General features: G+C 38.7%; 1 protein-coding gene across 1 annotated transcript in view; it reads left to right on the top strand.

Annotated features, from left to right (window-relative positions):
• The window catches only part of ITGB8 (integrin subunit beta 8), a 461,694-nt gene that overhangs the window by 423,971 nt on the left and 19,649 nt on the right, over positions 1-18,074 (top strand). Inside the window, exon 12 of the mRNA XM_069648474.1 lies at positions 2,755-2,858. Coding sequence (XP_069504575.1) covers positions 2,755-2,858 — 104 coding nt within the window. The remainder of the gene's footprint in view (positions 1-2,754; positions 2,859-18,074) is intronic.

Below are 18,074 nucleotides of genomic sequence, written 5' to 3'. Positions count from 1 at the left end.
GAAGTGGGCAAGTGACCGAACATAGTGAGGGAGCCTCAACCAACGAGGTGGAGGTTGGGGTTTCTCCCCCATTTGGTGTTTAAAATATAAAAATAATGGTTACAATAGTGCCTTTTACAGCACAATGGGCCTCATTCCAAGTATGGCGGTAAGGCAACAATGCTGCTGGTAAAGATACCGGCATCATTGCTATCGTACGGCCATACTAGGAGGTCTGCCCGCGGGTGCCCTTGCAGCCACCAGGTGTGACCTGGTGACTGTACCGGCACCCACAAGCAGAACATGATGGTAGCACCGGTACCGTTATTAACCGTGTTTACATCCCACGCTCCCCATTCCTATTGAGCCCTGTGGGGCTCAAATGGGAATGTGGATGTACCAGGCCCGGCACCCGTGAAAGGGCAATTACCGGGTCCGGCTGGGCCAGAATAGCCCGGTAATTGCCCATTTGCGAGTGCTGGACCTGGATGCGAGTTTGGAGGTAGCCTTGCCGGTAAAACCGGAAAGGCTACCTCCAACCTTGTAATGAGGCCCAATGTCTTTGAAGAATTCGTAAAAAAGCAGTACAGTTTACATTTGGTTTTCTGTGGCAACATGAAAAAATGCAATTGTTGTCAGTTCACGAACAGTGCACAGGAACATTTTTCAACACATTTTTATGATGCCTATGCTATTCGCCCACAATAAATGTGAGTCTTCTCTCAGTGTAAAAAACATGTTCATACTTGCTGTGCCAAAACATGTCCATGCTGACTGAAACAGGGTAGGCCTATGTCTCCATGTTAGAACACTCATGTTGTCTTTATACATAATTGCAGTAAAAATGCCATGCTACGGTAAATATTCATGGCCTGGCTGGGTGTACCAATGTAGGACATTATCCACATGTAAAAGCAATCGTCATGTTGGGTTTGCCTATAATGGCATTAAATTAAGCCAGGCGGTTGTAGGAAAACATGTCCATTCTGACTGCACCAATGCAGTGCAATATTCCAATGTTAGAACATTCATCATGTCTTTGCCCATTATGGCACTAAAAGGGCTATGCCACAGTAAGAAAGGTTGTCCATACTGGCTACATTGTTTAACCCCCACCCCACATAAGGACACTCATTGGTCCTCATTATAGGTTTGGCAGTGTGGGGAAAGTGCTGGTAAAACTGCTGGTAATTCCATTACCTACACTTTTCCCGCCCTGTCAAAACAGAAGTTTGCCTGTGGGGGTGATTGTTTTACCTCCAGCCAAGAGCTGAAGGTAAATCAGGTGCTCACTGGCAAACAAATGTCGGGATTACTGGCAGGTAATACTGTCAATCTCCTCCATGGAGTCCTGTGGGAATCCATGGAATGGTAGTTTTCCACCCTTTCTGCTTCCTTTAATATCCCAGTAATACCGGGGTATCAGGTGCCAGAAATGATAGGTCAGTTTGTCGGTATCCCACTGGAATTACCGGTGGGATACCGGCAAACATTAAATGACCACCATTATGTTGGTTTTTCCCAAAATGCCAGTACATATTATATGTAAAAATAAGCACACATGCCCATTATGGCTTCACCAGTGTAGGCCCCGATGCAAGAACACCCATCTTCTTTAGTTTACACATAATGCCACTAAACAGCTTATGCCAATGCATTTAAACATTTCCATTCAGGCTGTGACAATATGTGTCAGCAGTTTTCCCCTCACTACTTGCACAAGCACCACTAATCAGGCATCCACCTGACCCAACCTTCATTCATTCATTCACTTGCTTGTTTGCCCCGCATTCGTTCACTTCCACATTCACCATTCACCTGCATTTATTCACTCACTTTCACATTCACCTGCATTTATTTGCTTGTGCATTGACTGTCTTCGCCCCCAGCCAACATATACTCTGCGCATACACCAAAATGTACATAGACATTTTGCTCATAAACACATACATATATAAATACACACACACACACACACACACACACCTGTTCAAAAATATTTGCTTACCAGCGAATATGTGTTCCCTCAGCCCTGGACTCACACTCACTGGAAGGCTTGCCTGCCACACTCTTCTGGCAGGAACCAGGAAGGACAAAGAGGAGTGTGCATAGAGTGGCATCGGCTCAACAGCCAGACACCTCAAACCTACAGGATGTGCAAGAGCCCACCCCCATACATTTTGCAGGGTGTAATACCCCAGCCAGCATAACCACTGCACGCTGCAAGGCTTGGTAAGCAAATCACTCTGGATTTGTATGGGTCATTGGGCCTTAGCAGCTGGGGCAGTCCACCCAGGCTGACCCAAGAGTGCTCCTTTAGCTGCATGCTGGAGCTGAGGGTCTGCTCAAGTTTTCACTTCGGATGGCTTTGACTAGTCTGTATTGGGTGACGTGTCAATACTCCAACACCTAATATGAACGAGCCACCACTGCTTGTAAAAGTTCTCTTTTTTTCAATTCTATCAATCGTGACTCAGGACATAACAGAAAATAGACTTTATGTTTCTCTTAAATGTAATGATGTGCTGCCTTATTATACCCCTGTGGCCATGGCACTGTTTAAATTAAGTGGAAATTGCTCTACATATGAAAATGCTTGAGTATGTTATGATGTGCATTAGTATAAAGTAAATTACTCTATCAACGTGTGACAATTTTGCTTCTTTGGAAATGAACAAAGAAATTCAATTGATGCAGATTTACAGCATTTGCAAATTAAACATTCAAGTATGACAAATGTGATCCCTAAAGGTTTAATTCTCTGTTCACTTGCAGGAATTGTTTGCAGTGCCATGTATCTCATAACACGTCTCAACCTCTGCAGCATCACTGTAAAACCTCATGCACTAAACTTATATATTTTCTTGATCAAACTTCAGGTAGGTATTGCCTTGTTCTTAACAGTGTAAATAATTGAACGCATCTATAGATAACATGGTGACACAGAATTGAAATCTATCAAAGAAAGTGGTTCAGCTGATTCCTTCTGAATGTCCAACCCCAACAGTGTGGTGTTTAAAATAAATAAATACATCCCCAGATATTGCACAGATGAACCATTTCCAAGGCTAATTCATATTTTTGGTGTTTAGCTTTTAAGACCACAACAGCCCGTTAATACTGTAATTGTAAATTGATTCTGACCATTCATTTATTGGAGGACAGTCTTGTCACATATTAAAGTTTGCTAAAGGTAACAATGTGTAAGGTGGACAAAGAAAAAGAGGAAACACTTTTCAATTTATTATTTTGGAAGGGGTCATATTGGTGTAGCTACAAACTGTTTCCTTTACAGCACTTGCATTGCGCTAAACAGTTGAAACATTCTAGTTGTATAATTCCATAAGGATGTCTATACATTGGTGAATCGGCATGTACAGCGCCATCTTTACCCTAAGACCGCTTCCCTTCTACCTATCCTCAAAGTCAACTCATGAAGCTGTTTCAATCAGTATATTTGGTTAATGATTACAAAATCATGAATGTTAGGGAGAGTGTTTTAAAAGCAGAAATGTAAACCAATCCTGCTGTGCACTATGTACTTAGTGATTCAAGCATACACCCCTTTTATCACAGACATTGTTGCCAATGGTAAAGGTCTGTGGTCATTCTTTTTTTCTCAAAATGCCTGTTCATTTTATGCAAAGCAGCCAGGAACCACATCAGTGCTCTATGTCCTCTTCCCATTACCCGTCAGGTTATTGTGAAAGCGTTCAGTAGGAGTGTATCAGATTGTCTGTCTTGAAATGATAACCTATCAGAAATTAATTTAGCTGGTTATTCTTAATTGTGTTAATGTGCTTTGCTCCAAAAGAATTGTAATGTACTTAATTATAAGAGGTTATTGTAAATGAAAATTCTAGCATTTCAAACACATTCAGTTTACAACTTAGTACAATTAAATAACTTTCTTCCTTCAACACTTGATCTCACACTAGAAAATGTGCACCTGGCAATGTCACAATCACCGACATTGAGACACGGAGCCTGATTTGCAAAGCGCTATTCAATGCATTTTTTTCCATTTTAAGAGGTTTTTGTAAATCAGGCCCAGAGAGTGTTAGATCAATAAGTGATTCGTTGGTTACAGATAATTTAATTTATCACCCTTGCTATTAAAGTTAACAAATCAAAATATAGGCAGTACTTATGATAGTTTCTTACCTGTAGATGATCCCATCTTTTGTAATGCATACTTTTTTTAATTTAAGTTAAATATGTCCGCTTGAAGGATTCAAAAGTTACATGCTAGTGATGTGTAACTCCCCAGCTCCAGCACACTGGAATAATGTTTTGTTGTTTAAGTGTTCTATTGAGATCAATAAGCATATAAGACATCCAATTCATATAATGGAACAAGTGAAAATATACAAATGAAATAACATATAACTTATCTAATGTAGAACTACACAATATTAGAGCCTTACATGGTGGTCTAGACCATAGGTAGTCCAATGCACAAAAGTGCAGTTTATAATAAACTAATAGTTATAATATAACCTGTTTTATGAGCTTTAACAGAGCGTGTGACAGTGAGGTATTTACTAGGATGTGCAATGTAAGCAAAGTATAGTCATGTTTATTTACTAGACACACTTTCTAAAAATTCTAAGAATGGCTGCCATTTCAATTCGTACTTGGGATGTAAAAATGGAGATGTTGCATAACAATTTTCCATTCTATGGATATTACACAGAGTTCCACCATAATTTAAAGTGTAGACGCTTAAGATCTTTCCAGGTAGATGTTATAGCTTGAATTGCTATTACAATCAAGAGACATGTGTTTTTGTTTTGCAGTTTCTGTACAAATGAGCTTCCAAGATAAAGCAAGCTATTTCAGAAATATTGCTGTATGTTAAAAATATGTTTAAGAGTTTTCCAGATGTTTCCATAAAAACCTTAACATACACACATTCAAAAATAATGCATTTAAAGGATCCTTGAGTATGAAGGTGACTCCAACAGTTGTTGTTTTGTAAGATTCCTCCCTTAAAGTGAATTACAGGGGTAATGAAGGCTCTATAATGAAAGAAGTACAAGGTTTAGAGTAGGCTTGCTGATGTGATAGCCTTGGAGATGTTTTACCATACAGTGTAACATACTGATTGGGCATCCGTCAAGGAACAATTTTGCTTCCATGCTACTAGGCATTTCAAAGCATCTTCAATGGTTGACATCTATGTAAGAATCTTATAAAACATGGAAGCCGTAAAATTTGAACTTGACATATGTTGAACTCTTTCAACCTGAGAGAGGGTAGCTTTACATATTAATAAATCATAATTTTCCATAATAGCATCGATCAAACTCAAATAGTGTTGCATATATAACAAAGGCAGAAGGAATTTAATTACAATCTCATTTAAGGTCAGTGGAGCACCATGAGTGAACAGTTGTTTAACATATTTAATACCCAAAGAGAACCATGGTTTCCAACCGATACTTCTTTTGTTAATATTTATTAAAGGTTTCATCCAAATATATTGTAAAACAAACAGGGATGTGTTTGTGATAGATGGAAATAAGTAAGGTCAAAGATATTGGGTAGAGAGATGAATGCTAATACTAGCAGAGTTAATTCTTTCTCTTGATATTGGAACAATCAGTCAGAGTATCAGGAACACCATTGCGCTCTCTAAAAAAGCCAGTTTGGCATATTGGGGTTAGTAGGAGTAAACCCCTTTTGTGCTTATCATAAAAGAAATCCCATATGATACTTTTTTTAAATCTGGGAGGGCCACTCCAACATTAGCTCATGGCCTTTTAGGTTTACATAGAGAAATTCTTTTTGTTCCCCCGGAGAAATTTAACAATACAGAGGTCCAGTGATTTAAAGAAAGAGGGAGGGAGTGGATTGGATTGGGAGCATATATAAACAATAAAGTACAATTGGGGGATCATCATTTTAACTGTTTCAAGCCTACCCCACCATTATATGAAAAGCGCAGACTAAAAATGAGTGAGATCCTTTACTCTGTCCAGGTTAGTTGCAGTATTATGTTTAATGATATTTTTGGTGGAGGACGATATGTGAATGCCCAGATTTCTGATGCCTGTGGGGCACCATTTCATACCTAAGAGTTGAGTATGATGTTTAGCACAGTGCAAATTGAGTGGTAGGATTTCTGACTTATCTTTATTGAGTCTATAACCTGAAGCTAGGGAGAATTGTGTAATAATGTTAACATGTGTCTGATGTATTCAGAAGCAATAATATATTATCTGCATAAGCAGCAGCCTTAATCTGAATACCTCTACAATGTATACCTGTTATATTATCGTCTTGCTGTATTGCTTCTAGGGAAGGCTCCGGCTCAAGTATAAAGAGAAGTGGAGAGAGGGGCACCCTTGATGTGTACCGCTGTATAGAGGAAAGAATGAGGACATTTGTTCATTTGTCCATTTATGAATTCCACTCTACCTATCAAATGCTTTTTCCGCTTCAAGTGCCTATGGCTGTTATGGCCACATACGGGTCAGAAGATTTCTGGCTGATGTCTATAATGTCAATTAAAAGTCTTATATTGGCTGATGATAATCAACCCCTACCTATCACTTTTAACTAGATTTGAGAGAATAGGTAGAAGTCGATTTGCTAGGATCTTGGTGCAAATTTTTCAGTCTGTATTAATTAGGGAGATAGGTCTGTAATTTTTGGTAAATTCAGGAGCTTTATTAGGTTTAGGGAACATGATTAACTTAGCTTCTGAAAAGGTTCCTGCTGCTTTTTTTATTAGCAATGAATGAAATGATTAGTTAATTAAGTCTAGAGACTAAGAGATCATTAAAGTGTGCAAATATGTCAATGGGGAAGCCATCTGCGACAGGAGCTTTGCCTTTCTTGAGGTCTTTAATGGCTTTATATATTGTGTCAGTGGTAATAGGAGAATTTAATGCATGGAGATCTGTTTTTAAATATGAGTTATGGCATACATGCCGAAGGAAATCTTTATCCTGAGTATTGTTTGCCAAAGCTTCATAAAGTATATCATTTTTGGTAACATTTTGAGAATGCTTGTAAGATTCCTTTATCTGAGAAGACTCTATTACAATTATGGTCTTTAATAACTACAATCTTGACTCTATCATTTTTAAATTTAAGATAAGATGCTAGTGATTTGCTAGATATATTTGCAAAGAGATATATTTTTGATTTATATTTTAGAAGGTTGGTGCAGGAGCATTGAGTGGGCAAATTATTGTACTGTATTCTAAGTTTTGTGATTTTTTTTAAGTATATATATTTAGACTCTAGAGATGTAATAGTTTTAAGCATGTCCTCCGCTTCTTGTCTACATTTCTTCTTTTTTGTGGAAGCGTAGGAGATTATATATTCATATTCAGTTGTTTGCAATGGCGGTGTCAGCATTAGGATTTTCTGAGAAGAAATGGGTATGTTGCTGCTGGATGAACTGTGTGAATTGTTCATCTTTCAAGAGAACAGGATTAAATCTCCATCTACAAGATTTATATACCTGTTATAGATCAGAGAGTTGAATGTGAACAGGTTAATGGTCAGTTCATGGTTTGGCATCTAACAAACAATTACTCATTTATTCAGAAATTAAAACAATCAACTCTTGAGAAGGAGTTGTGAGGATTCGAGTAAAAGTTTATTCCAAATCAGAGGGGTGAGTTATACACCAGGCATCAGCTAGACCAAATATAGAAACAAAATTGGCAAATTGTGAATGGGATTTAGTTATTTTATACCGTACAGTGGATTTTCTGTAGCTATAGGGATCTGAAATCTCATTACAATCACCACAGACTATGAAGTTATTAGGGTTGAAGTTAAGGATATCATTTCTTAATTGAATCCAGAATTAAGGGTCGGCATTGGTTGAGCCATACACATTTAAAATAGAATATTCTGTGGAATAATTAAGTCATTTGTCAAGCACCCATCTTCCCACATCATCCGATTCAGAGGCAATGACCTTATAAAATGTTTATTAATAAGTGTGATGACTCAATTCTTTTTACCATTGCTGCGCTAGAGAACACTTGTCCCACCCATAAGTGTTTCAGTTTAGCATCTTTGGCTTGTGACAGCTGAGATGCTTGTATACATGCCATAGATGTTTTAGCTTGATTAAGATGAGACAGGACTTTCTGCCTTTTAATAGGGTTATGCAGTCCTTTAACGTTCCATGAGGTTATATTTAGCGACAAAGATTACGGATGTGTGGATGCACAAAAAAGTATGGCCTCCCAGGATAAAAGATACAGTACAGGAGTATGTAACATCATGTAATGGATAGCTAAGTGAAAGCATTCAGAGAATAATGCTAAATTGATTAGCCGTTGCATTAATATACTATAGGGAGAGATACATAAGGGAAGGGGTACACAAACAAAAACAACATGCATTTCAATAACTTCCATGTAGAGCAGATAAATTTGAGAGGAGTAGTGGCTATAGGGAAACAGCCACTCCAATTCATGTTGGAATAGAGAAACTGCAGAGTAGGGGCGAAGGCCAGCCCCGAAAGGGCTCACTCAACGCCCCTCTCATGCGATATAGTTACATGTTGACGTTAGCTTCATACCACACATTTGTTCAAGTAGGTGGCTTGGATATATCCATTTCCTCTGGCTTGGATACATCCATTTACTCTCTTCTATGACTTTGGATGAAGTTGTGCAGGTCCATTGGATTTTGGAAAGTGAAAGTATGACCATTAAGAGCAATCTTCAGGATAGCTGAATGAATGATTCCATATCTGGTGTTTCCTTGTCTTAGAGCAGGTCTAAAGGTCAGTAGATCTTTTCTTCTTGCTGCAGTGGCATTGGAACCGTCTTGAAAAATAAAGATTTTGGAGCCCTCCCACATGAGCTGCCTTTTTTGCCTAGCTTTGTCCATGATGAGTAGGACATGAATGTAGTCAAGTAATGCAAAGATTAGAGTTCTGGCTGTAAGGACGCTGGAAGCTCCAGGAGTGTGGGAAGCAGATAGTGTAGGAATTGGATGGCATTGTCCTTTTTCATGTTTTCTGGAAGGACCACAATCCCTAGGTTGTTTCTCCTATTCCTATTTTCGAGATTTTCTGTTTCTTTCTGTAGAGAGCTAACAGTGTTTTCGAATAAGGCCACTCTTCCAGTAACATCCTCAGAATAACTTACCCTTCTTTCCACTTCAGTTATGCGTGATTCAAAAGTGGATCATTTCTCATCTATCATTCGCAATTTTGAAGTAGTGGATTCCATGAATGGTTTAAGAGCTCTGTCAAGATGGTTTGCATGACCGGGTCCTGTGTGTCATCTTTAGGGGTGGCTGAGTCCCTTTTCTGCCTTTTAGGGTCATTGCTCGTAGAAAGTAAGGGCATTTCCCTGGGCTGCCCTTTTTTTGATGCCATACTTGGTTAATAAAGTGGCAGTATAGTCACACACTGTTAATGAGCAATAGTTAGGTTAGAAACTTGGAAGCCCCGTAAATTGAAAGCTTTTAATAAGAAAAATCACTGAAAATGACCATGCAGCCATGTAATATATTAAATAAGCTTAGTCTTCTTATATAATCTGATTTCACTAAATAATAAAGGTGACTGTGTGCCAATAGTACCTTTTTTGTTGTTGTTTGAGCTTGAATCCAGCAAGCGTGCCTTTGTTGTGAGGGAATTAAGCATCTGTGTAATAAGCAGCAGCATCCCCGTCATCTTAGCCGACCAGCCAACAGGAAATGTCAGCTTCTTTATTATGCAACCTCACCACTGCAGGCCGCAACCGTGGTTGCTTTCACTTTCCCTCTGCCTTTCTCACAGGATGGACCAGGCTTCTCTGTGCAATGCCACCATTAGCAGGTTGATACGAGAGGAAGAACACAGGCAGCACAGTGTGTATAAATGCTTGTGGAAGCTTTTAAGTTTATAAGAGAATTAACGCCCCCTGGAATCACGTTCTGATAATGGTTGTATCCCATATGTAAATATCTTTTCATATTGAAATAAAACAACAAAGGTTGTGTGGAGCCATCAAAAGTCATTCAATGTCTGGGAACCGATAAGTGAGGGACCTATCCCAACAATGGGATACAAATTAGACAAAATTATTTTACTTGCCTAAATGCTGTATGGAGGGAATTATTCAATTCATTGAACAAATATATTGTGTTATTGATAATGAGAACACCAATGAGGTGTAACATGAAATAACTTCAAAACAAATTACTTCTTAGAGATTGATTCCACAGACAAAGAAAGGAAAACTGATATGTGCAGGTAGTGCACTGCCAATCCAATCGATGGAATCATAAGTGTCTATTATGAATTGCGTAGAAGAGTGAATACAAATTATTAAAAGCAAATACTACATCCATTATGTGTTGACATACATTTTTAAACCAAACAAAATACGTTTTTATATTTTTGTTTCATTTTTCTTCAGGAGATCAGCTGCACTAACGACAGGGTGCGAATTATATTTTTGACTGGCCAGGAGGGCAACATGGCCTTTAACGGCCCACAGCCTGAGCTGATGCCCTTGCTTCACGCAGGCCTTCCTTAGCTCAGGCTGGTGGGCTGCTAAAGGCCATGTCTACCCTGCTGGCAGAACATGAAAGCCATTCACACCCCGTGGTTAGTGCAGCCGATCTCTTGATGAACAATGAACAAAAATACTTGTTTAAAACTGTAGTGACCAAATTCTGACAAACTATTGCATCAGGTGATTGAGTCTGGTGAGGTTTAGTGACCAGTGCTTGCCATTTTAATTGATATACTTTCAGGGTTTAGTTGTAGAGCTTGTGTTACAGCAGCCACATGGGAAATGGCCAAAGACAGACAGAAGACCCCAAGTTGTACTTATAATAGGGTAAGTGGTTCTGCAAAAAGTATGTACTATTTCCTTCATATGCAAATACTTTTATGGCTACAATATTGAGTGTGGAGGGGTCACACTGCCAGGAAAGGTTGATTGTTTTAGTCTTTTTAGGTAATTACTAGCTTGTAAAAAAGAAGTCACATAGACTATTATTTCCTGTTTCAATTCACAATTTTGCTGTGCAAGACGAATTTCTCTCATAGCAAGGTATGCACACTTCCATGGTGGACTGATATATTTGTTGAGCGGGAACTTCAACTTGTTATGCTGTTCAATAGAATATGTGCATGGATTTTCGAAATTAGTTCTGCTTGAGAAAATGTGTTAAATGCTAAGAAACTGTCACACTAGCAAAATTAGACATTATTCTCTGGGTTTGACTGCTTCTAAAGTGGTCCAATGTTTTTCCATCATTAGGTTTTGTGAAGTAGTCTCAATGGCTCATTACAAAGTCCAAGAAAATAATATGAGATTTACTCCATTATATGATAAACAGTTTTTGCAACCAGAATTTAAATTGTTGTAGCTCTTCAATGGGATTGTGGACTCCAGATCCCTGGGATGAAGTGCAATAACACAAAAGCCTTGGATATTGGTGTTGGCATTGCACAGTATGTCACACTTCGACCTCTCAGTCTTTACAGCACAATTGCTGATGGACCAAGGGGTGATGAGGTATGGCGGAGGAACATGAGAATGCAGGGGGATAAGGCCAGAGGTGGACGATGTGAGGTTAGAGCAGCAGGGAAGAGAGCATTGTGTGGATCTCCAAAAGTGACCTGGGGGAGAGATTAAGAGTGAGCTTGCAAGCCCTGACAGTCTTCCATAACGATGCTCTTTTGGAACCAAGATTCACACATATATCCTTTCAAAGTTGACTTTCCATATTATGCACATTTCATCCATGTAACACTCTCATTGTTGTATACTAGTTACACACAGATTGATGCTACTGGTGACGTAGCTGTACTTGTAAGTGTGGGATGTACTGATCCACTAGGCTCTGCCCTGCGACATCACTGTGTGCTTGTGGCACCAGGACCAGCAGAAAAGCCGCAAAAAGCCGTATGCGCGCTAAACCTATGAAAATTGCGCTGTGAAACCATAAAGTTGGCTGCCAATCTGCATTGCCTTTGTCAGTGGTGGAACAGGATACCACACTGCTAAAACCTGTCATTGGGCTGCCCACAGAGTGAAAATGGAAACTACATGAAAGGCAGTGCTTCATTGCAAGGAAACCCAGAAGTGCTCTTAAATCCGTTTTTCCTTGGTTGCTGAAATTACCAAATAATGATTCCAAGCATCAGAAAATATCCAACATCCTTGCTGGGTGTTACCCGTTACCTTCTTTAAAGAACCCACATTAGCACACAATTTCTGGAAAATCAGATTCCCTCAAAAGAATATCGACATTAAAAAGTGTGCTTGTCTGTAAAAATCTGTCAGAAAATGGGCGCGGATCAGCTGGCTGCCTGTGTGACAGCTTTCAATTAACTACATTGAAAGCTTAAACTTGTGCAGAAAATCAAAAGGTTGAAATGAAGTGACTTGCCATCAAAAACAATATAGGTTGCAACTATTTCATCTCTATGTTTAAAAGGACTGGAATTAGAGATCTGTCTCCCTATTTTGAAAATGTAAGTTTATTTTATCAAAGTCAATTTTAAACAAATTGAGTTTTAAAGTAACCTCTGATGCCATCCAAAGAACTTCAAAGCAAATTCCACACCGTGACCCAAACAAAAGGCACCTTCCTTCTGCTCTCTGCCCCAGGAACTCCCATTCAGGTGTTAATGAAGAGGGGAGGAGATTTTGGGCGTGTTGCACTGCTGAGAGACAAAGGGCTTCCTGAATTGAAAATGCAGATGCAAGTGTCAACAGAAGCCCCTGCTAGAGGAAAGAGGCGGGGATTGCTCTGAGCCACCAGGAACTTTTGGAGGCGGGAATAGACAGTTATGTGTATCCTTAAATCACAAGAAAAGTATATTTATGAAAAGGACTGACACAGAACTGTGCGAAATTGTAAGAATTGTAAAATGCCAGTATTTTTAATGTGAACATTCTAGTCACATTTTAAAACTACTCAGAACTCTGTGCTATGTTCAGAGACAAGACTACAGAATATGTGGTTTTGTAGCAATTGTGGTGATGCCAGAAACATGAAGCTTCACATGATTATGCCCAGATATCATGCGCACATATGTGTAAAAATGTGGACAAATCTGACATTGGGTATCTGACCAAAAGTGCAAAAAATTGCCAAATCTAGACCCAAGCTCTCACCGCGATGGGGCTCGGATGAATACTGGCTCCACCAAATCTGTGATATCAATATGCTATTGCTAGCAAGTGTGTAAAAGTGTAAATATGTCTTGTGTGTAAAAGTGTAAATATGGCTTGTATGAAAAATAGATTTCATGTGCAGAAACAAAGGGGAGGTTCTCCCTGGCTTATAAAACACCTCATCCTCATGACACTCTGTTTTCTTCTCAAATCAGGGGAGAGGAAAGACCCTAACCAATAGAATACCTAGGGGTGTGCCTAGCATAATTCAGCATATGCACCCCTTTAGAAAATACATAAATAGAGATAGCTTAGGACCTAGAAAGACAGACACATTCACCCACCAACCGATTGCTGGCAGAGCACTTTGCAAGAGAAATCCATATCCAAGACTCCAGACTCCAGAATTTTGAAAGCAGAAAGGCCATTTCCAAAGCTGAACCATTGTCAGCTTGGTCTTTAATAAATACTGAAACCAGATTTTACCCCAGACCTCCAAGGGGAGCAAAAGAACAGCCTGGCTGTGCTGTTGCTGCTTTCTTGCTAAGAATTCTTGCCAGAATCTAGAGATCCAACCCAGTAGAGCAGAGCTGTGACCAGATAGCTGTGAACCAGAACCAACCCGTCAGATCCAGTCCAATCCCGCCGTGCAGTGTCCAGAGTGCCGTGCTGATTGCAGAACCAGAGTGCCTTGAGTCCAGTCCGGTGTGCTTGCTGAATTCCTGTCCAAAAAGTCTCCCTGAACACATCCGTGACAGGTATATTCAAAACACTGGTAGTGAGTATCCATAGCATAGGATTGTCGCTAGTAAGTATATTATCCATAAGTAATCCTATCCAAACCCATTCTCTTATATCCAGAACTGCATTGTTAGAATCCTTTTGTCTTACCTGAACTCTTTCCCTCCTCCCTATAGTCCTTTGGTAATAGTAGTGTTAAAAGCTTTGTGCTAATATATTTTCTGAAGAAAGGCAAGCGTCTCGGTAGGCCAAATCAACCAGTGATATCATGGGCAAGTGGCCATGCTGTTGTGCAGTTTGCGGCTTCATAGTCTCCCTAGTGTAAAGAAATCTTCTTTGTTCATTTTAAAAAGCACATCTTTCTTTTGCAAATTTTGACTCTTTCTGAAAAACGACCTCCACAAAAACCTCCATAACTTCATCACTGTGTATGCTAGAAACGTAATTTAAGTGTCAAGATGAAGCTAACACCCTCAGCTTTCTGAAGCGCATCCCAACTCCTTATAGTTATTCCGCAATCGCGCTTACCGTGCATGGAAAAGTTTTCTGCAAATTTTCGTTTGGCTCAAATCTCTCACGTGTGATATAGCTGTTCTTTGCATCCGACCTCAGAATTAAGTTTTCAACCTGATAATTACTCAATAATCATTGCTATTATTTATCTGAAACTATACAAAGCGGCTCCCACTAGTATTGAATCCATTTTAGTGAATTAAATCCATTTTCAGTGTTTTTACCATTCATGCAAAGCCAACTTTAAACCCATTTTGACAAGTTTGCCATCATTGCTCTTTTTCTCTATGTTTGCTGGGGGGAAATTGGGATTGATACTATTTTGTTGAATTTTGTATTCCTGAAACCTGTTTTCTCTCCTTCCATCCCTTTATATGGCATATTGGGGGGTTTGAGTAATGTGCAGGGGGAAAGAGTAATCACATTGCAATTTGATTGAACCCACACAAAGTATTATTCTATGTTGCATTATTTTCCTATCATTACTCCTTCTGATTAAAGAGATGTATTATGACATCAGCCCATTGGTGATAATTGTATAACCATTCAAATAGTGTGATCTATATATATTGTGCACATCCATAAAATAAATATTTTAACTTTGCAAAACAACCTGCTTTCTGGTTCAGTGTGACCGGGAGGATTCAAAGAGAGGGGTGTGATATAAGGGTACATCATTCAGAAATAAACTAACTTATAGACATAAATAAATAATTAAGGGTTTCATTTGCGCATCCCACGCTAGGCATTGACTTAGGTGAAGTGCCGGGTTGAAATCACTTACATAAACTATGTGAATATTAGCTATATTAGAAGACAAGATAATTCCCAGGTTTGTGCCTTCCATTTACCAAAATAAGTTGTAGGGAAAACAGTTTTGGTTTAAGCTATTTCTTTTATTTCGATAACGAAATCAGTAGGCAATACATGTGGTATTTCCCTCATATACAAAAATCCTTTTAGGATAAACAAATAGCGTATCTTGGGAAATGTTGGTATGTAAAGTAAAACTAGAGGCAACTGCAAAGGAATCACCTTTAAATCCTGATTTGAAGTACCCTATAATCAATTCAGTCAGTGTATAACTTCATTCTTTCATTGGACAACACTAAAACAGATGATCTGGCACCTGGTACATAAATCCTTTTAATTTGCCCTTTTATAAAGCACAAAAATGATATGTGAAATCATTCAACTTTTCCAAACATTGTAATGAGTGAAAACTTAAAATGTAAAATACTATTTACAAGCATAATAATTTGGTGACATTAAACATTGAAACAAGTCAAGAATCAGGACAATGCCTCATTGGCTGTATCAGAATCACCACCACTTTTCCCACACCACCATACTACTAGACTGGCCCTGGAGTGGTGTATTTACATCCAGCAACATGCTGTAGTTAAAACCTCCCGCTTCATGCAGAACATATGCAGAATTCGTCGGAATTACTGGAGCAGTAATTCCAACAAAAATGTATCCTAGAGTCCAATGGACTCTATCAAAATGTGGATTAACTCCATTACCATAACTCCATTAATTCCGCCAGACCAAGTGGTGGTAACGGTAGTTCTGTTGGGCAGTATTTATGGCAGATTTACCACCGGAATACCTCCCAACTCGTAATGAGGCCCAATATTTCCAACACAGTTCAATGCTTATAGATGGCTAATGTGCACGTGTAATGTCCAAACGCCAACCATACATTCATGCAATCCTTCTCTTCAGTTGGCATGGGATCTCTCAAGTAAATATAATCATACGCCTAACATGTTTCGATTGTTGGCATCATTGGAACTTATTCAAGAGGTGGAGAGGCATCATGTAAACACATGTGAGTGTAATTAGGAGTATGTAAAAAACACTATTTATATAAAAGGATAGGTATATATAGGTTATAGACTAGGAGAAAAAGATGGGAATATAACCTTACCATACATTTAAAAAATGAATGTCCTAATAATCTTTGGGGGAATCATTCCCTCCTAGCTAGTACCACAACCATTTTGTGTGGTTGAAAACACTCCTAGAGCAAAGTCTATCCTGTGATGATTGCTCTATCTACTAATAAAAACACCACACAATCCAACAACATAATGGTAATGTATATATTTGAACTGAATGCGTACATATGGACAAACAAGGGCAGTATGCATTCTTTGTTTTTGGAACTTAGTGTTTGCTGTTTTATAGGGCCAGTCTGATTGGCTGTCTGCTAAAATCCTTTTGTGTTTTGCTTGATATGCAACTGGACAACTGGCCTAGGGCAGCCCAGAAGTGGTTGTGCTTATCTAGAGAAGAGACCTTACCTGAATTGCTCAAGGATTGCCAGGGAAACTGACTGCTGAATCTCTGCTTCTGTCTGGTGGGTCATGCTCCTGGGAACACAGATGGTTATTATTTTCATTGTTCTAATTCATCACTGGTCCAGGGTTCAAGTCTATGGGCACCGGATGCCTTTGTCAGCCCTGTAAAAGAAACTCTGTACTTTCAGGATTCTGCTCTCATTTCTGAACTCAATCTTCATTAACTGCTACCATATGTATATGTTCTCAAGTACCAGGATCCTGATATTTTCTTCTTAATATCCCTTGGGATATGCTCAGTCTGGGAATAGTGGGGTATTACAGGCTCCTCAAATCTCAAATCGCAGTTGACTTCCATTAGCCTGAATCCTGCTTGACATACATCCATCTCTGTGTCTCAATCCTAGAATTTGAACTATCTAAAGGTTTCTCCTCTTGTGTTCCCTGAGGGGTATTTTTGTTCCTTTGCTTCACCCATGGCGCAGATCTAGTACTTGCCTAGATTTAACTCATAACATAATTTCAAGTGTTACTACTCTGTCTTTGAATATATTCAAGGATGTACTGGGAAATAGATATGTCCAAAGCATGTTATCTGATTTATATTTGGATGGTCAGTTGGGCCTGTTGTATAATTGTCTAACCTTTACACTGCCTCTGTGTAAAACATTATACATTTATATTTTCATTTGATTTATAATGATTATATAATAGTTTAAAGTAAGTGGGGAATAATTGCTAAACCCATGCATTGGTGTTTTGATTTCAGTATATGTGAATACGTTGCCTATCTGCTTAGGTACCCCCTTTCTCTACAGCCCTTAGTATTATGATATGTAGATGCTGCCAACAAGTGTAGGGTCTCACATAGGACCCTGGCACTGTTTATATTCACCTTGATTGAAAATTAGTTCCACAGTCAGGCTTGATAGTTAGTGATCCAGTCCAAAATCACACCCTGCGTAGTCTGCCCAACAGAACCTGCACTACAAATCATAAAATGTATTTTTTTTTATTTGGTTCAACATTTGTTTGATCTGTCTTATGTGATTATGTGATGTGCTGTTGTACATCATTTCAAGGTACACCCATTTTTGTACTGTTAACCCCTATGAGTATTTCTCTTTTTCAGTGGTGATTTTGTAGTGTTTATGTGTGATTATTATGCTTTTGATATTAACCTGTGTATTTAGAGTCAATGAATAAAATTGACCTACACAATATTTCTTATAATGTACTCACATTTATAAGGATTAGCATGTTTTCCCTATATCAAAGGGAAATTCAAAATTAAGCTGCTAAGGTTTCTTAGTATTATAGTGAATTTCTTTTTTTTCTTTTTCAGTTATGCATTCTCTATAATTATTTGATCTATTCACTGCTTTACATTATGACAGTGTTTGAATATTACTATAGATGATGGAAGCCC

This window comes from Ambystoma mexicanum, chromosome 2q (assembly GCF_040938575.1).
Source record: "Ambystoma mexicanum isolate Mex_15411 chromosome 2q, UKY_AmexF1_1, whole genome shotgun sequence".
In the NCBI taxonomy this organism is placed as follows: domain Eukaryota; kingdom Metazoa; phylum Chordata; class Amphibia; order Caudata; family Ambystomatidae; genus Ambystoma; species Ambystoma mexicanum.
The sequence above is the reverse complement of the archived record's forward strand: the minus strand, read 5'-3'. Positions and strand labels throughout refer to the sequence as shown.